We start from the raw sequence: 26,020 nt of genomic DNA, 5'->3' as shown, positions 1-26,020 counted from the left end.
GTGCAGAGTTCAAAGCTGCAGTCGCACCCGTATGGCAGGTAAACGGGTTCAGAATGAGAGGGTTGCCACAGGTGTGCATGCTGTGGAAAGGGGAAACTGGTACCCGGGCCAGGTGGGCCTCCTGCGCCGTGGCAATTGCACCGCTGGCCGGGAGTGCCGACTGCACAATGAAAACTTTAACACTCGGTACCATTCATCAGTCTTAGAAGTGCAGAGAGGACTGTAAAATGATGTATCTGGGTGGTGGTGGTTTCTCACTGGCTAAGATTCTGTCATTCAGGAATGATTTTGTTTTATAAAAACCCTTTAAGAATAAAGGGCTGGAGGTCTTCAGGCAGCGCCTAAGGGGGGGGGGGCACACCTGCGGGTCAGTCCTTCAGACGCAGGTACAAAGGTGCTTTCTAAGCACCTGGGAAGCGCCCACACCTCCTCCGGCTCCTGCGCAGCCGGCGCGTCCTCTCTGTCACCAGACGATGGGCGGCGAAGGGTAACAGTCGCCCCAGCGAAGGGTAACAGTCGCCCCTGCGAAAGGTAACAGTCGCCCCAGCGAAGGGTAACAGTCGCCCCAGCGAAGGGTAACAGTCGCCCCAGCGAACGGTAACAGTCGCCCCAGCGAAGGGTAATAGTCGCCCCTGCAAAGGGTAACAGTCGCCCCGGCGAAGGGTAACAGTCGCCCCGGCTATTTCTCCAAAACTGGAAACAAAGTAACTGGCTCTTCTGAAACGTCAGTTTGCAAGTTCTCGAAGCGCCCGGCGTTTTGACTTTGGGATTTCTCTAAAACCACAGAAACAAGGGGCGAAAGCCAGGTGGCTGCCCAAAATGACCCCGTTTAGGGGGAGACCTTGGTTTGCGCTCCCCCGCCCCCCTTGACGGGGTGGAAGGCGAAATCCTCGCACCGATTTCCCGGGCTCAGCGCGGCCGCCTGTGGTCGGGGGACCCCTTCCAAGGGCGGGAGGCGCCGGGGGCGCGGGGCCGGGGCTCGGCCGCCCTGGGCGCGGCGGGGTCACCAGTGCTGGCCGGCGGCGCGGGTGCCCAGCTGCGCCTGGGACACGGCGGGCACGGCGGTGGCGGCGGCGGCGGCGGCGGCCGCGTCCCCGACGCCGGGCAGGACGGAGCGCACGGAGCGGCGGAACTCCTCGTTGCGCCAGGTGTAGAGCAGCGGGTTGAGCGCGGACAGCGCGCAGCACAGCAGCCAGCTGGCCGCCTGCACGCCCCAGGGCACGGGCAGCGCCAGGCCGCTGGCCAGGCTGACCCAGGCGAGCGGCTGCGTGGCCAGCAGGAAGACGCAGCAGAGCAGCAGCACCGACAGGCCGCTGAGCCGCCGCTGCGCGCGCCGGGGCTGCAGCGCGGGCGCGGGGGCGCCGGGGCCGGGCGCGCGCGGGGCGGCGGGGAAGGCGGCGGCGGCGGCCGCGCAGCCGGGCAGCTGGTGCAGCAGGTGGAAGTTGAGGACGCTGACCCGCTTCACGCTGACGCGCACGCGGCGCACGATGCCCACGTAGCAGTGCAGCAGCAGCGCCGTCTGCGCCAGCAGCGCCGCGGCCGCCAGCAGCGCGGGGTAGTGGAGGCGCGGGGCCCCCGGCGCGGGGCGCGGCGCCCAGGGCGGCAGCAGCAGCACGAGCGCCAGCGCCAGCGCCCAGGACAGCGCCAGCATGCCGGCCGTGCGGCGCCGCCGGAACAGCGCCTGGTAGGTGGCGGGCGCGCGCGTGATCAGCAGGTAGCGGTTCAGCGCCACGAGGCAGTGGGACAGCAGGGACACGGTGAGGCCCAGGCCCAGCAGCGCGCCCCGCAGCCGGCGGTAGCGGCCGCCCGCGCCGTCCCAGCCGCCGGGGGGCCCCGCCGCGCCCGCGGGCAGCAGCCCCAGCACCGCCTCCTGCGGCATCCAGAGCGCGCAGACGCTGAGGTCGGCCGCGCAGCCGTTGACGATGAAGGCGTTGCTGGTGGTCTGCAGCTTGCGGAAGGAGGACACGAGGTAGATGACCATGCCGTTGGCCAGCGTGCCCCCGATGGCCAGGCCGGAGTAGAGCAGGGACACGGGGATGCGCCGGCCCGCCCACGGCTCCTCGTCCTCGCAGAGCGGCAGCGGCGACCCCCCGGCGGCGGGCGTGGCGGCGGCGGACGAGTTGGTCATCCTGGCGGCGCTCGCGCCCGGGCCGCCCTGGGGCTCCCCTGGGGCTCCCCTGGGGCTACCCTGGGCCCCCCGCGCCGCGGCCCATCCCGGCGCCCGCCCGGAGCGCAAAGACGTCGCTCAGCTCTGTCACCCGCACAAAAGGCTGGGGCAGGAGCGCGGGCTGCGGGCGGGGCGGCTCCGGGGGACGGGGGTGGCAGCTGACAGGTACCTGCTCGGGGACGTCGCCCGCGCGCCCGGGAGATGCCTCCGCGAGCTGCAGGCGCCAGGGAAGCCCGGGGACGGAGCAGCGCCCCGAACGGCCCCCGTGTCCCCCAAACACCCTCACTCACGCGCACCGGGCAGCGCCGCCAGGGGAGCCCCGGGTCTGCAGGAGCGAGGAGACCCCAGCGGGGGAAGGAGCGAGGGGCCCGGCTTTGGGGCTGGTCCTTCGCGGGCGGCTGCGGAGCGAGAGACGCCGGGAGCCGCCGCCCCGGGTCAGCACCTGCGTCCCGGGACCAACGGGGCGGACGCCCGGGGAGCGGAGCCGGAGCCGGAGCCGGAGCCGGAGCCCGCCGCGCGCACCGCCGGGCGGACCCGCAGCTGCGGCCTCGGGGCGGCGCAGAAGCTGAGCTGGGACGGGGCCCCCACCCTGCGCTCAGGAGCAACAGGGGCGCCGGCGGGGCGGACCCCCGGGGAGCGCCCCCTGCTCAGCCGCGCGTCACCGGGGAGAAGGCAGGCTCCGCGCGGGGCATGAATTATTCACCAGCTTCTGACTGTGAACGGAATAAAAATATCCTGCCTGGAAAGTCCTGTAATGAACAAGTTTCTCTCTTCCTCCCAGTCACCCCGCTTTTCACCCTGGTTCATCCATCCCATCAGTGCTGGAATAAAATTCAGCATATCGCCCCCCAGGTCCTTCATCCAGGACCCACGCATTGCGGGGTCAGGGTTTCCCAGGGGGAATATACCCCCCGACCCAGGATCAGGAGAATTACCTTATATTCTAATGGAAATTTATTTTTTCGTCGGCTCGTTGGGACCGGGTGAGCATCCACAGAAAATCCCCAAGCCGCCATTTAAATCAGGATTTTTATTCTTGTTTCTCATGGCCAAGCTCCTCTCACAGTCTGGCCCGTGTGTCAGCAACAAAAGGGTTAGAGGGTGAAAGTGCACCAGTCAGAAGGTGAGACGTGGGAGTCGGGGGAAGCAAGGGACCCCAATACTCCACAGAGCGGGCACCCACGATGCCCCCTCAGAACCTTTTGTCCCGCGGTTCACCCCGGAGGCCTGCAGTCTGACGCTGACCCCTGCACCAGCAGTGGACGACTCGTCCCATGTGGGAAATAAATTTTGCATAAAAGTCACCCCCCCAATAAGTCATTTTTCTCTGGGAGAATCATTTATTTGAAAATGTAACTATGGCTCTGTTGGCCTGGCTTTATGGGAAAACACTGGGCAGGGTGTCAGGACACCTGGGCTCTAAGCTGGGCATCCACCAACCCGCCTGGCCTGGGCCACGGTCACCCTGTCAAATAATAAGTTTCCACTCAGCATCACTTGGAAACGTGTTAGAAACGTTTTGGGCCCACTGAGTCAGAATTTCTGGCCGTGGGGCCCAACGCCCCGTGTTTTCACGAGCCCTCCAGGTGACTCCGACGCCCTTGTCTATGAGGCTGACACAGCGTCACTCCTGCCACATCCACACCCCGGCTCAAGGAGACGGACAAAGAATGAGCAGGTCGGGGAGTGAGCTCTGTAGTAAGAATATGACCTGAAATCTTCACGTATCACTTCTGTCCTCGCCTCGAGGGCCACGACTTCTGTCACACGGCTGCTCCTGGCTGCAAGAGGAGCTGGGGCCAGTCTAGCCGAGTGCCCACGTGCCCGGCTCAAACTCAGAAAGGGCAGGAGAAAGGGGAGAGAGGGCATTGGGCAGTGGAAGCGGGGCGGGGGGGGGGGCACCAGGTTTATGTGGGTTTAAACCTGAAAGTTTAAAGCAAGGTTGTTATCACGTGGGCCCTATAAGCACAGTGCCTGGAGCACGTCAGCTCTTCAAGACCGCTTGAAAATGTTACCGAAAAAAATGACTTGTTCTGAGATGCATAAAGGAAACGGGGGGGTGGGGGGGAAGAGCAAAAAAGAGAATCCGTGGGCATGGACAACAGTGGTGATGGGGGGGTAGAGGTCAAAGAGGGCACAGGGGGTAGATGGTGTTGGAAAAAATAAAGTAGAAACTTCAAAATCAACCGCAACTCAATTCACTGTTATGGAAGTTACTCCAAGGCGGGATCAGGATACATTGTAACATGTTTGATGTTTGGCGTGTGTGCCGGGGACTCCGAAGGAGCTGAGGTCTGCAGAAGTCTCAGAACAGTCCAGGGGACCTCTGCTCACAGCCTCCCCTGCCCGCCCCTCCCTCCTCCACCTCCGCCCCAGCCCCTCCGGGGACTTGCCGTTCTTGCCCGTGCCCGCCTCTCCCCTCCCTCCCATCCGGGCACTTCCGCTTGGTCAGTGCCTGCTGCTCATTCCCTTGGCTGCCCCTCCACCCCCCGCCCGCCCCCTTTGCCGGCTAAGTCTTCATCTTCCAGATCTGAGCTCAGCCGTCACCTCCTGCAGGAAGCCTTCCTTTCTTGAGCCCCGAGAGGGGCCGTCCCACCCGTGGGCCCCCGGAACACCTGAGCATACCCCCAGGCGGCCAGCCTCCTGGGCGTGGTTCCCCCTCCCACGTGGCCGGGCTAGTCCAGGGCAAGGCTCTCCTTTCGGTCAGAGTACCTGGCACATTGTGAATACTCAGGTACAGCCCGCGTCAGTCATCCCACAGAGCACAGTGATTACTGATTTTTCTAACGTGTTCTAGAAGCTTCACGTGACCACGCGCTCAGGCTTCGTGACACTAGATTATTTTTAAACAGAGCTTTTGTTGGCAAACCCCCCTCGATACAGTTCCACACCCGCCCTGACGGGAGCCAATTCCGACTCGCCCAGGACAGGGTTTCACAATCCACCACCACGTGGTGCCACAACTGCCTCCCACGCTCCGGGAAACCAGAGGGAACGTGGCAGCTGTGGCCCGTCAACCGCGCGTCCCCCGGGCCTGCGGCCCAGCCGCAGAGCAGACCCTGAGCACAGCCCGCGACTGTCTGCAGCCCTTCCACGCCCCAGCCCCGCTCCCGCAGCTCTTGGTCTGCTGGAGGGAAGACAACCAGAAGAGCTTCTCGAGGGAGCCCTGGCTTGGGGCCGTCCAGGGCCAGGCTTGGAGTGGTGCGGGCGCTTGCGGGGCGTGCGGCCCAAGCAGGCTCGCCGAGAGCTTTCGGACTGGCTTCAGGCCCTGGCTGGGAAGCTCAGTTGGGCAGAGCATCGTCCCAATAGGTCAGGATCGTGGGTTCGATCCCCAGGCAGGGCACATGCAAGACTCAACTGATGAATTCATGAATAAGTGGAACAGCAAATCGGCATTTCTCTCCCTTCCTCTCTCTAAAATTAATAAATAACCTTTGAAAAGAAATGACTTCCGAGAAGCAGGGAGCTGGAAACCACCTGTAGTCTGTTCCGTCCCGAAGCCCTTCACCTGGAGCGGGTGAGATCCAGTAATGAGGGCGCCGGCTCCGTTCCTGCCCCATCACGCCTGAGGGTCCCCAGCCTCCCCTCCGTGACCGCAGCTCACCAGGCCGTGCCCGCCCGGGAGCACACCGCGACTGTGGTTCTCAACCAGGGGGCGCCCGAACTACTTATTTTGCAGAAAAAACATTGAAACCCAAAGACTGTCGCTGATTTACCCAACGTCACACACATAGTGACGGACCTGTGCCTCGAACTAGGTTGTCCCGTGACACCCAATACAGGTGGCCCCACTGACGTCCCCTTCATAACAAGAGCATGACCACACGTCCTCGTTCCAGCCTGATGAAGTTAAAAAACCTCTACATTTGTCTTTCTGGAGTTAATTGAACTGTAATCTTCCTATCGCCTGCCTCTGAAACCACCTGGCCTGCAGGGCTACTGTCTGGGCCCAGGAACCTGCATTTTGACAGTTTTCTACACTCGTGCTTGAGAGTCACGAGTGGAGGGTGACCTCCTTCCCTCCTGAGTGTTCATCTGCGAGGTTGCCAAGGCATTTCTTTTCTGAACTACATTTTCAACTTTTCCAGGAAAAGCAATTTGAACTCAAATTGCTTTGGCTTGGTCTCTGTCCAGAAGGGACTTTTTTTCTTCCAGTAAGTGGTTTAATATAGGTTTGTTTGTTTTTTTAATCTGCTTTAAAAATATTTCTGTCTGATATAGGAACTTGATGGAGATAGCTTCATTTTTTTAAGTGTTTAGGAGGTATTTTCAGTCATTTCAATGAGATGAAATCACTTTAAAAGAGGGCTTTGTGTGTGTGCATTCATGTGTGTGTGGGTGCATGTGTGCGCGCATGGGTGCATGCGTGGGTGGGCACGTGTGTGCGTGCACGTGTGTGCGTGCACTCACACGTGTTCGTGTGCACGTGTGTGTGCACGTGTGTGTTTTTTCACATGTTACTGATGGGGAAAAAAGATCGTACACCCTTAGGGACTTGGCCACAATTATCATCCTTAATTAGCGTTCAGCTGAGGTGACAGGCTCACAAACGGGGGGAAATGGAAGAAACCGTGTAACTTGAAGACTGAATGAGAATCACTGGGGACCCAATAAGAGAAACCGGAGCTGCTGCCTTGCGCCGACCTCCTCGGGCAGGACAACCGCGGGTGGTTAGAAAACCATGATGTTCTTTGCCTCTTGGGTCCACCCTGAAGTTCAGCAAGTAGGGATCCCACTGGGGCGGGGACCACCCACGGCTCCCCTGTCTGAAGGCGGAGTCTCCTGACTCCTGGCCAGGCGAACACATGAGGGTTTTAATCACCAAGGACACTGGTATTTATCCCCCCGATTCCTGCTGCCTTCGAACCTCTCAGCACAGGCCGCCCCTGCGGGAAGACGCTCTGACCACACTCCTGCCTCAGGTTTATCTCGTTTCCCAGGGAAATTGAGTCACCGGCTGGACGGTCATTGTTTCGGGTCTGTGTTCCTCAGAAGACCGTGAACTTGACGGTTTTAACTTCCTATCTGTAGGCCCTCAGCACCCTCCCAGACTTTGTTGGGTGAGTATCAATCCACCATCCACCTTCCAATCTCCGTGGGTCCGCACACGCTGTTGGATTCCTCTCTCGCTGTGCCCATTCCTCGTAGGCCAGCCCCCCCCCCCCCCCCCCGGCAGCAGCCTGAGGGCTTCCCCAGGTCCCCTCGCTGTCCTGCCCCAGCCACACGCCGGCCGGGACCAGGTTCCACTCAGGCCTCCAGACCTCACGGCTAAGGGCCTTCCTCAAAAGACGAAACCTGCGCAGCACTTAATTTCTGAAATACTCAGAGAAAGTGGGAAAAAATAAATAAAAGTGAAGTGAAACATAAAGGGGCCAACCCGTGCCCGAGTCCAGGGACCTGGGGCACAGCATAAAGGCACGAGACTACAGTTAAGGATGTCACCGCTGAGCAGGGAGGACAGTGACACTTCACCAAACTCAGAGTCGAAGAGACTTCTGTCGGGTGGGAAGTAGGCCGAGCCCTGGAAGGACTGATGGTCCGGGGCCTGTGGGACACGTGAGCAGCTTCCACGTGCCTCCCAGGAGGGGAGGGGCCTGTTTTCACCCGGCCGGCCCGCCGCTGGGAACACTGAGCACTTTTGTGCAAGAACAAAAGACACAGCCTTTCAGATGTTCAGACGAGTCTTCGTGTAAGTAGAGAACGTGCCTCAGAAAGAACATCTGGACGCTCATCCGCCACCACGGCTGCTCCAGGTGAGCGGGTTTCCGGGGAAGGACAGGCTGAACCTCACACAGCTCTGATTTTTGTAAGAACTGTGATGCTTTCACAAATAAAAGCAACATATGAGCTAAAAGTAAAATTTGCTTCTAATAGAATATTTTCCTCAAGCAGATTCTAATGGTAAGTCGGGTATACTCATGCCCAGAGTCTGAGCCCAATAAAACCAATCGGGCAGGTTGCTATGGAAACTCCAAACCTGAACTCTCTGCCTTTTGGCCGACACATCTTGTCAATACCACATAACAGGTTTTTTTAATTTTTTAAAATATATGTTTATCGATTTCAGAGAGAGAGAGACAGAAACATCAATGATAAGAGAGTCATGGATCGGCTGCCTCCTGCAGGCTCCCGGCTGGGGATGGAGCCCGCAACCCAGGCCTGTGCCCTGACCGGAAATCGAACCCCGATCTCCTGGATCCTAGGCTGACTCGGCTCAATCGCTGAGCCACGCCCGGCCAGGCAACAGGGTTTTTTTTTTTAATTTCAAGAATTTAATTTTTTTCCAAGTCCCAGTGTACGGATTCTTGGCTTTTTAAAGATTTTGCACGCTAGCCGAGAATCAGCAAGAGATTATTCACATGTATAGACTTGTCCCTGAGCCTCCCTGCCTCAAACGTGCTCTATTTTCAAAGCAACGAAACTGTTTGACCCAACTTTTTCTAGGCCTGGCAACGTGTGCGCCAACCCGAAGCTTTCAAATGCTGAGCAGCGTCTTGCTTGAGGCGTTTCTGGTATTTTATTTTTTAAATTATTATTATTGTTCGTTAACCCTCACCTGAGAATATTTATCCCATTGCCTTTTTTTTTTTTTTTAAGAGAGAGAGAGACATCAATTGGTTGCCTCCTGCATGTGACCGGACCAGGGCTGGGAGTCCAACCTGCAACCCAGGTACATGCCCTTGACCGGGAATTGAACCCGTGACCCTTCAGTGCAAGGACTGACGCTGAGCCACCCTGGCCAGGCTCTGGGGTTTTATTTGGGTGGGTATACTTCCACAGCAACCAGGCCATATTTAACAGACGATAATTGGCTATGTGAAACACAGCAAAAAGGTGAGGAAACTGGCTATGGCCTTGGCTCTGTGTTTAAATCTGGGCTGTCCCACTCACCAGCCGTGTGGCCTTGGCCAAGGCCCTTCGCTTCTGCACATCTGAGGGCAGGGCTATAGAGTAAGGTGGCTAACAGGTTTTACTTAAAGATCCAGGGCACTTAGCACATTGTCCAGCTCACAGAAATCATTCAAAAAAAAAAAAAAAGTGTATTCCTAACATTCCCCCAGGCTCACAGCATTTGCAGGTTGGCAGACGCGGGGCTGGAAACCTGAGATAATTCGAGCTGACCAGGGCCTTGCTCATAGGTCTTTTCCTGAGAAACCTGGCCTTGCTCACAGGTCTTTTCCTGAGAAACCTGCTGCCTGGGGATCCGACTCTCCCAGGCTGATCCAGAGCAGCTCGACCTTGGGGTCCAGCCAGACGGGGGGCCGTGACCTCTGTGGAGGCTGTGACTTCTGTGACCTCCTTTGCATGGGCAGCCCTGTTGCTTGTTTTAAACTTATTCTTTTGTTTTACTTTTTTCTGTTCTCTATTTTAGATTATCCTGACTCATTGCTTTAAATCTTCCATTCCTAACTGGTATTATTTCATTGTATTTTATTCTTTTGATTCGCCTCCTACCTTATTTTAAGCAGTGTATCACTTTCCAGTATGTATTTTGTTTTAATAGTGGGTATACTTAGTTTTTTAAGTGTATCCTTTCAAAGCCTCAGCGGTGCCTTTGTTTTTGTCACAGTTGTTACTTTTTAGTTTTCATTTTTCAGTACTTTTTCCTTGTGTATTTTTGAAATTGCCATTTCTAAAAACAGTATTAACCTATATTATTTTTTCCACTCGCTGAATAATGGGTTAACTGTTAGGAGCAACGTGGTAAGACGAGGTCATGTGTTAAAGCAAAGACGACTGAGTTTTCCTCCTGTTTGCCCTGAAAGGGTTGGGATATTGGAGATTCGGGCGGCGGCACATCTACTATGACCAGCGGAGTGTAGAGGAAGGGAAGCTGCTCCGCTTCTGAGCTGATCCGTTTAAACAAGAGAGAAACCAGCGCTCCGGCCCGTGGGGAGCACGAGACCCGGACGGTGGCGCTCCCGCCTCCTGATCGCTCCTCCTCCCTCCTCTCAAAGCCGGGGCTCTGGGCCCGCTTCCTAAGGTAAAACTGCACGTTCATGTCAATGGGTTTTAGTTCCTACAAAATCAGTTGGCTGAGATCCAGAGTGTACCAAAAAAACAACAAAGACGGGTGGCCTTGGAGAGGCCCCGGGGAACTCGCCTGGCGAAAGCTGCTCGCTGATACCAAGCTCCCCCAATGACAATTTGGCTCAGCTGCACGGGGCCCAAGCAAACGGCGAGGTTTATGCAGAGCACCTGCTGTCCTCCAGGGAGCTGGGATCCTGGGTCACGCAAGGCGGAGGGAGCTCACGGGACCGGCCCCCCATAAAAAAGGGGGGCATAGGGGTGAAGGGATTAAAAAGTACTAACTGGTAGATACAAACTAGTCGCGGGCATGTAAGGTACAGCATAGGGAGTGCACTCGATACTGTAACAACTGTGTGCGGCCAGGTGGGTGCTGGGGTTATGCGGGGGGTACTTTGTAACCTACATGAATGTGTATCCGCTGCCCATACACCTGAAGCTAATACAAACAAGTGCTGAATGCAAACGATAATCAAAAAATAAAAGCAAAACCAAGATACATCTGATAAACTGTTACCCCTCAACCTGAAGTTGAACGTAAGTGCAAACATCGCAGTGGGACGCATGCCTACATCACTACCTTGTCCTGTTTGTTGTCCAGCTTTTTAAAAACCATTGGTCAACTTGCTCTGGACCCGAGGGGAGAAAGCAGTGATGCAACTCTCCGCGGTCCCGGTGGCTTCGGTTAAAGCGGGACGTGGCGAGTGGGAAGGTCAGTCAGCTTATGTTTGTTTGTCGCTTCACAACCAGCTCCAATCACTGGGTTTTGCATGAAAAGTAGACTTTCAATATAAGTTTCTACTTGCACTCACCAAAAAAAACCTTTAAAATTCTCTAGAAAAGCTATTTTCTCCTTGATATGATTATCATAATTCAATCCATAGAGAAGGAACGGGGTGGGAATATATTAACATTTCAATTCAGCTCAAAATAACTTAATACCATTATTTTCCACTTTCCTGCTGACGGGTGCCTCAGCCCCGACGCAACCCACCTGTAAATAAAGGGCTTTTCTCCCGTACTGTAAATTGCATCTTGCTGTAGTTGGAAATCTCCCTAATTAATCTCTGGGGAGACAGGCCATCAAGACCCAGTTCTTGCTCTGCCGAGTGCTGCAGGGACCGCAAGGCTCTCCCAGCGTCATGAGGGCACTTGGGGAAAGAGCACGTTCTTCTCTGACACGAAACACCAGAGGCCTGCTCAGTGTATGGGCCAACCATTGACTTGAAAAGAGACTTTTACTATATTGATGGTTTCGTACGTCACCGAGGAAACATACGAGAGAGAACACTTTTGAAAATACATCTGTGGAGCTTACTGTTGGCCAGTTCATGTTCCTGCTGTTTGAATCCAGCTGAATATATGTGTTGCCTCACCTCTCCAGGTGTGTTGACATCTAAGGGTAACCAAGGAAACTCAGTGGCCCATAGGTGGGAAATTTGTTGGTACTAGTTCATTTTTTTTTTTTTCCCCCCAGTAAGAACTAAATCTGTCAAAAAAGACGTTCTGCCCTTCTAGACAGGTTCGTGAATTCACAGGGAATCTCCTCTAAGATGTCCGATGACAACCTCGGTCCCCGGCTGTCCCAGGCAGTGAGCAAGGACAGCTGAGTGGTAGGTTCCCAGCTCAAGGAGTGAGGCGACCTTCCCGCCCACAGCTTTTCCCAGGGGTCCTGAAAAAATTTAAGAGACAAAAGAGGAGGGAAGAGCCTCAGAGACATCACAACCCAGAGAGATCCAGTTGAATACGTAAAATAGCTCCAATGTTTCTTCCTCCCAAGCTGATTTCTTGTGTATCATTCACCGTCATAAATGACCAAGCAGAACCCAAAACACTGACCACCATCAGTGTTTTATTATTAGAACAGAAAAGTACGGAGAGAAAAACAGCAAGAAACCAACATTATCTGATGTCTGTGACATTCAGTCAGATGTCTTAGTGGTCCTTGTCCTGTATTTTTAGGAAGTGACCGTGGCCTGGACAGTCAATAAAAGACAAACTGAAAATCCAGGATGGAGACCTCGAGAAACTCGATGGAAAGAACCAACCAGACTGGATTGGATCAAACATAAAATCATAAAGAGATTTCAGCGCATTAGTGACTCAAAATCCAAATTAGAAAAGCCAGGGAAAATGTGAATTGCAGAAAACGTTTATTATTAGCAGTGTATTCTTATACACTTTAAAATAGAACAAAATATCTTTCGGAAGGTAAACTATTCATAACAAAATACATGTCAAACAATTTTTATTATTGCAGTAGAATTCCTTTGCTATATACTCTATATTATGTACAAACTCTTCTTGGTTTGTCTATATATGCACATGTGTACAAATAATCTTAAGACACACATGTAGATACATATGACAAGTATACACCAAGTATACACACAAGTATGGAAAATGTACAGTAGTCAACTTTACAATCATTTTAATAGCTGCACACAAATTAGTGTTCACAGAACTCAAACATCAATGTGGTTCCCTTTCCCCATTCAGACATCCTCTGAATCACTTTTCACTGATTATTTTAAAAAAATACTATCGGCCTATATGATTCACCAATTTTTATTTTTATTTTTACAATAAACTCATAATAAAATATGTCACTATTTCGGCTTTAGAAAAGGTGTGTACAATTAAATTCCACAATTTGTGATCCCTAAAAACATACAATTCATTTTTGTTTTATCAACTTAGTGCAATTATTTGGTGCTGTCCTGCTTGAAGGTTAAGCTAACCTACCTGAGCCACACATTCATTCAAATGCCTGTTTAAAAAAGTAAAATATAGCAAGATGCTTTGCTGAGCGTTCGTAACAGTCTCGAGGTTCCCGTCCTAATAAATACATTATAAATAACTCGGTGAGAGAGAGGAAAACACTTCATAGGAACCCAGCAAGCAACACAGGGAGTCGGGACCGAAGGCTCCCAACGCCCCATAGAAGCGAAGCCCCGAGGGCCCCGGAGGCCGAGCGGAAGCCCGCCCCTGGCGCAGGGCTGTGGGTCCCGAGGCCCCGCGCCCGCCCAGCTCCCCGACAGGCCGGGGGCCGCGGGACCCGAATCCCTCAAGCGCAGAGCTGCCTCACAGCAGCCTTTCCAGGTCTCGTCGTGGGTCTAAACCTGGTGCCCGGCCGTGTGCGACGACGGGCGAGCGCGGCCTCGTGCGGAACGCAGACTATCCTAAGGGCTCGGAGCTCTCGGGCAGCAGGGAAGAGAAGCACTGGGCATGTCGAGTCCTCTCCCGGAGGAAAGCCGTGCTTTCCAGGAACCACCCGGTGAATCCTGACCTCCCGCCGGGCGCTAGATTTTGCTGAAGCCCCCAAGGGTGCAAAGCTAACCGGCTCAGCAACAAAGCAAAGGAAAAGCACGGCCTAAATGAAGCCAGAGAGGAGGATTCTACTCGAGATAAACCCGGAGGAGCTCCCGACGGCGGCCCGGCTTCCCCGAAAGGATGCACCGCCCCGCGGGACACAGAAGTCATTCTAAAAGCTCGCCCCCTGCCGCTGCTTCGCGGAGAGGAGTCGCCTACTCATCGTAGTAAAAACCATACGAAACAAGTTCAAAATACAAATTATTTTTGGTAGCAAAGAGCAAGAAAATCTAAGTCAAAATATAGTCTAGCTTTTCCATAATCGTATATATTTATAAATTTATGAAAATAGGCTTTTCGCGTTCACAATACATACATAAGGTAACACTGTACCTGTACACGAAACAACAAGTGCATCCCCGCGGGACATTAAAAAGAACCCTTCGCGGCACCCGGCGCGGCGTCCACGGTCCTGAGCAGCGTTGGTGAGGGCGGTGTCGGCGCAGGGCCCGGCCGGAGCGCCCGGCCGCGGGCGCGGGCTCGGGCTCGGGCTCGGGAGGAGGTGGAGGTATCTTGCGGCGGCGGCTGTGTCCCTCTGCGTTGCGCGGCCAGGTGAAGATTTGCGCCTAAGAGCAGCTTTCACCGAGTGGCAAGGCCTTAGTAATGGACGTACTCAGATTGCAGGGACTGTGCGGGGGAGAGACACAGAGTGAGGTTAAATCCCACCCCGCGGAGCGCCCGGCTCCGCACCAGGCTCCTTCCTCGGGGGGCAGGCCGGGGCTAATGCACAAGTGGTCAGTGAAGTCACCTGGGGGAACTGGGCGCCGCAGGGCGCTGGCTCAGAAGGAGGCGCTCGGCCGGGAAAGGGCCTGCAGGAGAAGCGTCTGTTTTAAAGGGCTCGCTAACTTGCCCTGGCCGGGGCGGCTCCGCTGGTTGGAGTGTCCTCCCCATACACCGAAAGGCTGTGGGTTCAATTCCCGGTCGGGGTACACACCTAGGTTGTGGGTTGGGTCCCCAGGTGGGGTGCGTTCGGGAGGCAACCGATCGATGTTTCTCTCCCCCCCCTTCCTCTCTCTAAGACAATACCAATAAGCACGTCCCCGGGTGAGGGTTAGAGGCTTTCTAACTTATTAACAGCGATGCAAAGTTAAGTATTATTTGAAAATTGGTAGGTAGCACTAAACTCGCCTCCAGGCTTTTATGCAATAGTGTTGAATTTTACTTAAAAATATTAAATGGCACCTGTAACCAAACTAGGGCTTACTTGCATACTTTAAGGATATATGCACTCCTGAATGAAACGCAGCGCGTATCCAACAAATGTGAACGCTCCTACAGCAGCGGACTCAGCAGCCATTTAAATAAATTCCCCGAGGACGGGTGAACTTAATAAAACAGCCTGCAACTCCTTTCCACTGCACGCTTTGAACTCCGACCTTAGGCCCCCAAAGAGTGCAGCAGCCCCGAGAGACAGTCCCAAGTTGCAAAAAAGGCAAACGCCAGTTCCTCCCTTATCGCCGGAGATGCTAACACATGAAAGGAACAGGTCGGGATATGTAACCGGAGCGCGGACAGTAAAAATAAACCCAGAAAAGACAGAAAACATGCCTACTAGTTATTTTTGAGCAGCAATCAGCAATTCGAAAGAAGAAACACAAAATCAGTTTAAACATTACCAAAATCCCTTGCACAATTCTTCCAACCAAACACCTTAGAACAACATTTACTCGACTGGCTACCAAACGCCCCTTCTCCTCCCCCAGTAATTATTTTATGAATAGGCCTTATCGTTTCTGAGGCTTGTCTCTGTTGTTGACAGCACAGGGGTCAGTAAAAAAGGAATCTGCCCATTTTGCAAATAATTTACTAAATGATTCAAACTATCTTTGTTCAGCTTTGAAATCCGAGTTGTATATCCTAATGCATCTTAAATACTAAAAAGAAGGGGGGGACCAGCAATGACAGTGAAAATGAAGGAAGTGAGACCCAAGGCATAACTATTATTTTACAAGGTGGCCCTTATTTATACAGTCAAGAGATTTTAATTAAATAGAATATTTGATTTCATGTGGTCAGTAAAGTCAATAGGGTTATAGTGAGTTAATAACCAGATCAAATTTATCATGAATATATGGTATTTTTATGGTACACACACCATAAAATTAAGAATATAGCAATATTCAACCTGGAAAATAAGAGTAAAATTACCTTACACGTGCAGCCCCCAAAATTTTTATGTCAAAATATAAGAAATCTTGTTCTCTGAAAGCAGTTAGATTTGACATAAAACAAAGTGTTAGGTAAGGAGATCAAGACAATTTGTTCTTTTCTGGAAATTCACTACTAATCTGTTTTGGCAGATGTAGGTAGTGACTTTAAAAATTCAGCTCTTCTGGGGGAGTTTCTTTTTTAAACAGCCTAGTTACCTAATCAGGGGAGAAAAACATCTAATAATTGTAGATACAAATACTGACTGATCGTTAATAAATAAAATTATAAGATGGCTTTCAAAAACAGAAAATCATAAGGAATGATGCGAGATTAAGGTCTTTGCCAGCAAAGGAATGAAGCATCTTCAACGTTCAAATACCTTGAGCCAAAAGATCCTGTGACCGGAACGTTAGCCTCCTACTAGGTCAAAATCCTGACTCAAAATCACATGTGCTTTTGCCACACTCACTGGTGTGTTTTTTCCCCTATATTTCCCCATTTTTCCAAATCCCTTAAGGAAGAAAAACAGTTCGCTCATTACCCTTGGTATGAGTTCTAACAAGAGGCAAAAAACACCTAAAAAGTGTTTTGTTTTAATGACACAGATAAGTAAAGGGGGGAAAGCACATGTTTGACAATAAGGCATCTTATTTTATATTTAACTCCAGTGTTTTAAGTTTTAATGAGCAAAGGGGGGGAAATGAACGCTGGGGGAAACAGTGGATCTGCAGCTGCCTTAGAATCGGCCTTGTGTCCCGTGTTCGGACTGATGCTTCCCCAGGTCTGGCGATACCTGAAAGCATCTGCCTTTCCTAAACAGTAACACTTCCCCTGACCCTGGCGGAGGCACAGCTGAAGGTTTGTTGGAAACAGTAACACGAAAGGCTCCTGATAAAAATCAGCCAGAAACAGGTGCAGGCGTTTTTCTAATGTTCTCTAGGCATTTCCGAGACCCCCAAGGACCAGCCGATTTGGGTTAACTAAAATGCTATCTAAAATATCTAAAATATCCTTTCACCTCCCTTACATAACTTTTAATAGATTCTCTTTTTTTCTGGGGAATTTAATCTGTGCTTTTCAACAGAGTTCAGTTGTTAGGTGACAGGTTGTTGACGCCCAGCTTAACTCCGCCAACGATTACATGAGTGTTCTCAGTTCACCTGAGCACCAAAATTATGTTTACATTTCTCAAACGAAACCTATTTTATTTTAGTAAAGCCACATTTGTAGGAAAACTAAACCCTTGGATGACTGCATATTAGAGCTAATGCTGAAATCTTGCTTTTCCTTAGGGTTTCAGAGGCCCACGAGGAAAACAGGCTCCCACCTTCTCTCTTTGCTTAATGTCCACAGACCTCGATATTTTACCCAACTTTTAGTTCAGTCAACATTTATTAGGCACCTACTAGGCTTGGGAAGCTGAGAAAACAGCGAGGCCTCTGCGAAGTGGAAAAGCCGGGGGGAAGGGAATGGGGACAGGGTCCCAGGAGAGGGAAGGGCATCTGCCTGGAGGGGTCGAAAATGCTTCCCCAGAAACAACTGTTGAGCCAGGGCAGGGGCTGAAAGACCAGGCGGAGAGAGAGCCGAGTGCGGGGGAGGCGCAGGCCCCGCACAGGTGATTAAAATGCGGGGGGAGGAGAGCGGAGGCGGAGATGAAGTCGGGGAGCTGACGGAGGCACCGGGACCGACCTGGGCTCGCGGGGTCAGGCGAGGACGGCGCAGACGCATCCAACTCAGGGGTAAGTCTCAAAAATAAAACATCGAATATTCAAGGCAGATACCGCAAGTAATTCCAACCTGATGAAACACTTCCCCCCACCCACGCCATAATCACGCAGACGCCTCCGGGTGTCAGGGAGGGAACGGCGCTTCACAGCAAGTGGGGCGATGCCAACGGAGGCCCCCCTTGCTGGGCAGCAGCGACCTCGGGGCCACCGAGGGGGCCGCAGAAATGAAAACAACAGGGCCCGCTGCCCCTCGGCCACCAGGCGCCTTAGCGTCTGCTCCCGTTTTCTGTGTGAAGCCCTTAGTGAGGGACCAAGGACGGCTTCGTTTCTCTGGGGGCTGAACTGCGGCAGAGAAGGAGGGAGAAGGCGCAGCTTTCATATCAGACTCCCTCGGGCGCCCGTCACCGCAGCCCTGGGAGCTTCTGGGTCCTTCCCAACGGTACTGGGAGGGGGTGGCCTGGGACTTCCTGGGCCACCTAAGGATTAGAAACACGCTGAGGGATTCATCCCTGGTTCTTCGGGGTCCCGTGTGTCGCATCCTCAGAAGCATTAGAAAGGAGGAGCATATTATTTAGACACGAAACACAAGTGAGCAAAGCTGCACCGGACCGACAGGAAAAAAACTCAGCCTCCTACTTTATGCCTCAAAAAATGGGGATTTCCGTCTTCATTTAGACTTTCTGCCAGCGAGCCAGCAGGGGTAGGACATGGAGCCTCTCCTCTCCAAAAAGAAGGGTTTTTAAGGCAAAAATAAAGGAGGGAGAGTCGGTTATATGAGACTGGCTGCTGCCTCCTCGGGGGTCAGAGAAAGAAAAATGCTGTGGTGCTGGGAGCTCTACTCAGAAATGCTCTTTCTGTACAAGAAAAATGACAAATTTAAGAGGGAGGAGAGGGACCGAGCAGCTGCCGCCCACACAGGCTGTGACTTTAAATTTAATTATTGGAAAATTATTCGGGCCATAAGGAGAGATGAGGAGGGGAAGAAACATAAGAAAATATGGACTGAAACCCAAATTAGGTTATATAATCATGGGGGGGGGGGTGAGGGAATCAACCGTTATCTAAAGAACTGCCCCCCCCCCAGGAAAAAGGGAAAACAGGGACCCAGGAAAAGTGGGGTGCTATTCCTGTCCAGCTAGCCAGGCTCCTGGTATCCAGCCGAGCGTGGGCTGCTCACAACCTCCAGCCGAGAGCCCTGCGAGGTGCTTGTGTGTCTGTGCGTCTGTGTGTCCGTGTCTGACGCTTTCTCTAAAGAGAGAAAGAGCTACACCCGGGCCTAAGAAAGGGGTAACGCGCAGTTACCAGGACTTGGGATTTACTGAGGCTCGTAAGGTGGTGGGATCCCAGTCGGACGGAGGGCGGGGAGCTGGCAGCTGCCCGGGGCCCTGCTCTGCACAGGCATCTGGAATGATGTTTACAAACGTCCTTGGGAACGAAACCAGACGGGGGAGTTCTAGGTGCCAGCAGGACTGACTGTGTGGACAGAGGAGGCCTGAGGTAGGGGTGAGCGTGGTCGACTTCAGGCAGCACACGCACACGCACACGCATGGGCACGCACCTGCACGCTGCATCTTGTTAGAAAAGTGGTTTCTAATCTGCCATCTAAGGAAGTGGGTCCCACTAACTGTCACCCACGGGGCTGCCACTCCGCTGAGTGGGCGAGAGGCACGCGGCCCCCAGCGCGGCCTCCCCACCAGCCCCTCCCTGGGTTTCGAGAAGGAAACGTTAGAAGAACAGTGGGCGGAGGGTGACCCAGAGGCGTGCTGGGCCCCGCGGGGGGTCCGTGTGGCCGCAGACGTCGCCGGCAGTTCCCTGACCTGTGCGAGCTCTCTCTCCCTGCCCTGTCCTTGTTCTCGAAAACCAGAACTCACGTCCCCAGAGCCCTCAGCTCCCTCTGAGGCCGTCAGAACACGTGATTAAAGTGACTCACAGCAGGGTGAACCCACAGATTTCACCCCAGCAGGGATCACCGGTGATTAAAAAGGAGCTTGGTAACCCGAATAAAGAGCTCGTGGGTACAGTGTGTTTGGGGAGCTTTCGTCCTGTCGCTGGGGAAACGAGAGCCCCTCCCACCCGTCTTCCTGATATTCTGCTTCCCCCCCCTGCACCCCAGGGACCCCCATGAGCCTTCCTATGCTCACCTTCCACTGGCCAATAAATTAATTCTGGGTCAGTTCCCTGAGCAGGTGACACCTTCAAGGACCCCATGGCCAGTTCCGAGGTTTGTTCACGACTCCACAGTTCGCCCGTAATACGCGGCGTGGAGGAGGCCAGGATCCCCGAGGCCACCGCCGCCCAGCAAACCTGTCTGTCCTGTGAACCAGCTCCTGGCTTCACAGCAGATCCGTCGGGTGACTTAAAACCCAACCGAGAGCTAACCGAGGTCAACAGCCTCCGTGATGGGGGGATCAGGGCTAAAAAGCAGTGGGGGAGGAGAGAAAGAAGGAAGAGCCCCGGTGGAAACTGGGCGTTTACTGGAGGGGGGGCCGGGGGACGGGCCCAGGCAGGCCCCGCGCAGAGGGAGGGGCGGTCAGAAGGCCTCCTTGGCGCTGTTGAATTTCTTGGGTGGCGGCCTGGGCGAGGGGGGCGAGGCACAGAAGCTGTGGTCGGGGTTCTGAGGGCCAGGAGGTGGTGTCTGCGGACTTACGGGGATGGAGCGGCTGAGGAACCTGGCCGAGGAGGAGGTCAGGCCGGCGTAGGGGGGCCGGGGGCCGGGGGCGCCGGGGGCGGTGGCCAGCTCCTCAGTCTTGGCGCCCTGGGGGCCCGGCTGGCTGCTCGGGGTGCTCCCGCTGCTGCTGGGGTTCCGGCTGTGCTGGTTGTTGTTGAGCTCGGGGTAATTCCTGGAAGACGCCTGGGAGCTGCCGTTCAGGAGGTTGATGAAGGGGGTGGCCCCGAACCCCGCCTTGGAGGGGGAGGTCTTTCTGTTGTCTGGGTCGTCGGTGGCAGCGTTCAGGTTCCCCAGAGAGCTGGCTAACCGGGAGTTTATGGAGAAGCTGGATGGGAAACACAGGGGAGGGGGGAGAGCAGACGACGCTGGACACCAGGGCTCGTGTCCACAACACACAATGACAACGTTGGGGGAATGTGACGGAGACAGTGCTGAGCGACGCACAGGGGACAGAGTGGCTTTCTTGTCCCGCTGGGCGATATTACAATACGTGGTCTTGAGTGAGACCCGCGAACTCCTCCGTCCAAAGCTGCTGAGACCCAAGCAGCTGCCTAAACACCGAGACCCGAGATCGAGGTGCTGCCGGTCCTGAGGCAGGACGTAAGTGACACATACACGCAGCGTGAAAACCTAAGATTAACTCAGACGTATCTGATCGCCTGACGACACGGACCCTGCCCACCTTGGGAGAAACGACAACCCAACGTGTCCTTAGCACGTACAACTCCACTGTTTTCAAGTCAGCCGACCTACAGAAAGGGACGCCGCATACCATGGCCTCCAGGGCCTTGTCCCCCCACTCACGACGGGCGGGAGCCCCAGCGTCCCAGAGCCTTTCGTGGTTCCTCCCCTGACCTGGGCCCTCCTCTGACCCACTTCAGCCAAACTCACTGCCGCGGACGCCCCTCACCTCCCGCCAGGACCTCGGGCGAGGGTGAGAAAATTTACCTTCTTATACTGGTGCCCGAGGGCAAGGGGCCCCTGTTGATCCTCTTGGCCGTCGCCGAGGGGGACAGAGCCACTTTGGAGATCTTCAGAGATGACGACGACCCTTGTGGGGAGGTAGCCAGTCTGTGGGGGAAAAACGGGCAAAGCGTCACCCGACGGAAGCTGTGTCATCTCGACAGTGAGCAGTCGACTAGGACGAGCTAAACGGGTGAGCACTAAAGAGGTCCCGGCAGGTCCCGGCAACGGTGACCGCGGCAGGGGACAGTGGGCCTGTGCCAGGTGCCCTTCTGAGAGCCTCACAGATGTTCACTCGGCTCAGCCACGAGGCAGCGAGGCCTCAGCCCAGGGGCCAGACTCCGAGCAGATGTTCGGTAAATGTTGGCTGAGTGAACAAAAAGGGGGGAACTGGACTCAAATCCGACAGCCGGGCCCCAGCCCAGTTCAACAGCAGCTCCGCCGTGTCCTGGACAAACCCTCCTGCTCTCCCATCTGCGGCAGGAAGGCACATTCACAAGGAGACTGTCCTTCACCGCCCTCCCTCCCAACGGCAGCCCCGCCTTGACCCTAAGACAAGAATTCCAGGGTGTCGGGGCCCCTCAGGACTGCCCCCGCCAACCAACCTAAACCTGGGCTCCCCGTAAGAAGTAAGTGCACCACGGTTGGGGTCAAACTCTCTCCTGCTCTCGCCAAGCCCCCCACGGGTGGCTGGACACGACCAGGGAGCGTGCAGGGGACATTTCCCCAGAGAAAAATACTAGTGTGTCCTCTCCGACTGGAGGGTAGGGAAGGAAAAGCAACTAGGACATATGGGAAAGCAACGAATGCGTGCCTAAATAGTAAGGAGGGATAATGGAAATGTTATCAGCCGAAGGCAAAATCTAGCAGGAGACTGAAAGGGCTGTGACAGCCAATGTCATTTATCAGTGACCCCCACGTGCAGGGAAACAGGTGGCGGTGGCAGCCACCCAGCCCGGGGGCAGCTCAGGAACACAGAACCCCTTTTCCTGGGAGCATGAAAAATAAAACCCACTGGAACAGAAAGGAAGGAATTTAAAAAGGGAAACAGGCCCAGCCAGTGTGGCTCAGTGGTTGAGTGTCGGCCTATGAACCAGGAGGTGTCCGGTCGGGGCACATGCCCGGGCTGCTGGTTCGATCCCCAGTTGGGGGTGAGCAGGAGGCGGCCAGACTACGTTTCTGTCCCCCCTTCTCCCTTCCTCTCTCTGAAATCAGTAACATATTTAAAAACTAGAAAGCGAAACGCTGTGCGCGGCTCATTCTTGGCCTGAGGGCCGGGGTGCGTGTAAAAGGAAGCGTTGTCTACGAGCTACAAGAAACAGAACTGCGGTCACCGTACCTGAAAGGCTGGGACACTGGCCTCGGGTGCCCTGTAATATTGTCCAACCTACAAAAATCAGAAACAAGCGCTCAGGCGTCGCCAGGCTCCCACATTCCAGCCAAGACCAAGGGAGCTGCGTTTGGGGTCCGAGCAGTAAGAGTATTAACTTGGCCAAAGGGAGACCCTTGCACACGAGTATCAGTATCCGTTCGCTTCATAAAACCAACCCCGGCGCCAGCAGGACGTCTGCTGCGGTCATTTTGTTTCCTTCTGAACTCCATTCGTAGCAAATTGCTTTTTAATCAGAAGGCGGTACTGCATCCACTCAGGGTATAAAGCATTGGACGATTGTACCGCGACGTCGTTAAGAAAAACTCAGCTCCAAAAATAGGAGAAAATTTCTGAGACTAAAAGGAGAAAAAAAAACAAAAATCCTACCGGAGCAAGGCTTCTAAAATGTGCGGTGAAATTCTCTCATTTATTTTCCCTGTTTATTTGCCAAGTTAGGTTCCAACTTATCCTGTCCTTACAACGTCTTAAGAATCAAATGTTTGAAATGAATGTTAATATAAAGCCATTTCTTAAGTTTCAAGGGGAAAAATGGCAAATAAAAGAAATTTAATCTTGAGCCCTGGCCGGGTGGCTCAGGAGGCTGGAGTGTCGTCCAGGAGCATCGTCCAGGACACCGAAAGGCGGCGGGTTCGATCCCCGCTCAGCACATAAGCCGAGGCTGTGGGTGGGATGCCCGGCCGGGGTGCATAAGGGAGGCAACCGATCAGTATTTCTCACGTTGTTTTTGTTTCTCTCTTCCTCTCTCTCTTCAAATCAATAAAAAACATCCTCCGGTAAGGATTAATAAAAAAAGGAATCTCGAGAGCCCTCCACTGCCTCAGACAACCTGCATAAGGAGACAGACACCAGCTCCCCGCTAACTCCCTCCACCGGGGGGCGACGGGGCCTCTCCACCCCCGCGGCCCAGGTGTGGGGAATGACACGCACCTGGCAGAACACTCTTCCTGCCGCGTGTCTCTCACTCAGAAGTCAGAGAACCCGGCCGGTGTGGCTCAGAGGTTGAGCACTGACCCATGGACCAGGAGGTCACAGGTTCGGCTCCCGGTCAGGGCACAGGCCCGGGTTGTGGGCTGGATCCCCAGTCGGGGGCGGGCAGGAGGCAGCCGATCCATGACTCTCCCTCTCCCTTCCTCTCTCTGAAACTTTGTTTAAAAAAGTCAGAGAAAAGTAGTCCTTTCCCATCATGTCCCTCTGTGGACTTGCTACCCGAACATCACAATCAGGAATATTGATGATATTCAGATGTTTGCACCTACGTGGATCCTGAAGCCCTTTTTTCATCTAATGTGAACTATCAGCAGGTTTCACATGTTGCAGTCAGGGGGCAAGTCCTGTCAACTGACTCTGCTGCGTAGGTTCAGGCAAAATCAAGACGGTTTATAGCATCGCAGGCACGGTAAGAACTGCTTATTCAGTTCTCAAAAGCAGAAGGTCAGGCTCGGGAGGGAGGGACAGCCGGGCGCCGTGTGCAGTGCTGCTCTGCACGCCCAAGGTTCACACACAAGCCTCGGTGCCCCTGTGAGGTCTGCCCAGGAAGCCCCCGTGGGAGGAGCGTGGAACAGGGTCCCGGGGACAACTGATCGCTCCGCAGTTTAAGGCGGGATTTTCAAGCCTGAGATGCAGAAGTTGCCTTCACTAAGCTTCTAAAATTTATCGCCCCCTCCCCATGGTGCTAAAATAAGAAACACCACAAAATAGTAATAAACCAAAAAGACGAGAGGGGAACCAGTACTTGTACAGTAATATTCAAAAGAGAGGGTTACGCGTTCTGTCCGCACACAGAATCACAACATGGATTTAAATGTTTCAGATCACTCTACCTAAATGCACAGGGCGGAGAGGAGCGCGGCTGTCGCTGGCTCTTTAAGGCACGGAGTTTGTCTCCCTGGGTTACGCTGCTTTTTATCTCCAATTCTTCATCGTCTTCTAAATTGTTCTGGGGAAAAAGTGCGTGTTCCACAGAAACGTCATTAGGAGCGGTTTGGCTTTAGGTAGCTTTCTTGCTAGATGACAGGTGATCTCTGTACATAGGCATATTTTATATAGATTATCTTAAGTCACTTTAACACACTAGGAATTCAGCACTGTTGACACAGAGGGGATACAGTCAATGACACTGTTACAGACGAGGTGTTGTAGAATCGTATACCCGAAACTAATATAATTTTATTCACTAATGTCACCCCAAAAATGCAATGTAAAAACTTTAAAAAGGCGCTGTAATAACGAGGTATGGTGTCAGGTGGGTGATCATGTCATCAGTTACATAAACGTCTAATCACTAGGTTGCACACCTGAAGCTAATATACTGCACGTCAACTGTAATTAAAGTATTTTTAATTTTTTTAAGAAGATGCTCGACTATTCACCAATGAAATGTACTGGTCCGATTCCAAATCAAAGACACATGGGTATGGATGTGGTAGGACTTAAAAAGAGCTATTAGCTGCAACGAGAACCACCACCAAAGAGACTCTCCTGCAGACAAAACCAGGCTTTGGAATCTAGCCTAGACACAGACTGGACCACGGATATTTCCAGCAACTTCCAGGGCCCATCAGAGCAAATTCCATAACTTGTTTATAAAACAAACAACTTAGAATATCTACAGTCAATTATTCGCATCATTTTAATGCTAGTAAAAGCATTCAAGACCTTCCCAAAAGGAGTTAAAGCTTACTAGAGGGGGAAGGTGGATCTCCTGCCGAAATAAGTCTGTCTTTCCGTCTGAAAACTACGTAAGTCCCGCCCGGTCTTTCCCCAGGCCAGCTGGCGCTGGGTTCTCACGCCCCGGGGGGAGTGGGGGAGAACTGCGCCCCTTCATCGAGCAACAAGGAACTGCTCACGGAGTCAAGACTATTGCCCGAGCTCCCGAACGCCTCGCGACGGAGCTATGATTTAAAATCAGATTTCTCGTCCTCGGGTGCAGGGTCTCATCTAAAAGCGATGCCACGGCACACTCACCCCGCACCAGTAACGACTGCAGTCTGCCCGGGTCCTCGCCTGACACAAATCGAAAGGCTCGCGTTTGCTAAGGTCCCTTCCAGCCCGACAGCTCCCCTCTCTCTTTACAGCTCAAACTCTCGTCCGATGAGGGGACCCACAAAGAACTTCCCTCGTCACGCGCCAGGCCTTTCTGACGGCCATTCCCGGGCTGAAATACCTCCTGTTCCCTGCCACCTGTGTTGGGGTGCAGGGGTACACCTGGGGCTCCAGAGGCGTGTCCTGGGCAAGCCCACCCCTCACCACTGCAGCCATGAATTGAAAAAAGACACACAGCTGGTAGGACAGAGGCAGAAATGACAGTGAAAGCTTCCTAGAGGAGGCAGCCCGAGCTGAGTATTGACTGTAATAAGGAAAGCCGGCCAAGGTCACGGCCAAGGTCACAGGAAGGGTCCTGCCGGCCAGGACCGCCAGCTCAGCGTCCCACGGCCACGTGACTATTCACAGATGACGGTCTCACAGAGAACAAACAACAGAGCAAAGCACGAAGATGCATTTTATTCCTGCAGTCTTGCTGTCCACACAGACAAGATGAAAGCCGAAATATA

General features: G+C 53.6%; 2 protein-coding genes and 1 long non-coding RNA gene across 9 annotated transcripts in view; 1 reads left to right on the top strand and 2 right to left on the bottom strand.

Moving 5' to 3' along the window:
• Nucleotides 1–1,003: 1,003 nt before the first annotated feature.
• On the bottom strand, nt 1,004–2,534 carry GPR88 (G protein-coupled receptor 88; the record flags this gene model as incomplete). The annotated part of the gene is made up of 1 exon (XM_081121455.1): nt 1,004–2,534. The coding sequence occupies exon 1, from the start codon at nt 2,126–2,128 to the stop codon at nt 1,004–1,006; it is 1,125 nt and encodes a 374-aa protein (XP_080977581.1). The 5' UTR covers nt 2,129–2,534.
• Nucleotides 2,535–7,747: 5,213 nt separating this feature from the next.
• On the top strand, nt 7,748–12,885 carry LOC308548647. The gene is made up of 4 exons (XR_013997643.1): nt 7,748–7,920; nt 9,934–10,151; nt 10,797–10,907; nt 12,158–12,885. It is a non-coding gene; the product is annotated as an uncharacterized lncRNA (long non-coding RNA).
• Nucleotides 12,332–26,020, bottom strand: part of CDC14A (cell division cycle 14A) — a gene marked incomplete at its 3' end in the record, with an annotated part of 66,750 nt that continues 53,061 nt past the window's right edge. For 4 of the 7 annotated variants that reach the window (XM_081120478.1, XM_081120472.1, XM_081120477.1 and 1 more), the window contains exons 12-15: nt 24,290–24,405; nt 22,416–22,463; nt 21,062–21,184; nt 19,976–20,438 (exon numbers count right to left, since the gene is read on the bottom strand). In XM_081120478.1, coding sequence (XP_080976604.1) covers nt 19,976–20,438; nt 21,062–21,184; nt 22,416–22,463; nt 24,290–24,405 — 750 coding nt within the window. Of the gene's footprint in view, nt 14,195–19,975; nt 20,439–21,061; nt 21,185–22,415; nt 22,464–24,289; nt 24,406–26,020 lie in introns of those variants that run through there. The other 3 variants (XM_081120476.1, XM_081120473.1, XM_081120475.1) reach the window with 1 other exon arrangement.

The sequence above is a fragment of the Miniopterus schreibersii genome (genome assembly GCF_964146895.1).
Source record: "Miniopterus schreibersii genome assembly, chromosome: 19".
Taxonomy (NCBI): domain Eukaryota; kingdom Metazoa; phylum Chordata; class Mammalia; order Chiroptera; family Miniopteridae; genus Miniopterus; species Miniopterus schreibersii.
Note: the sequence above shows the minus strand (reverse complement) of the source record. Positions and strands in the feature narration are given on the sequence as shown.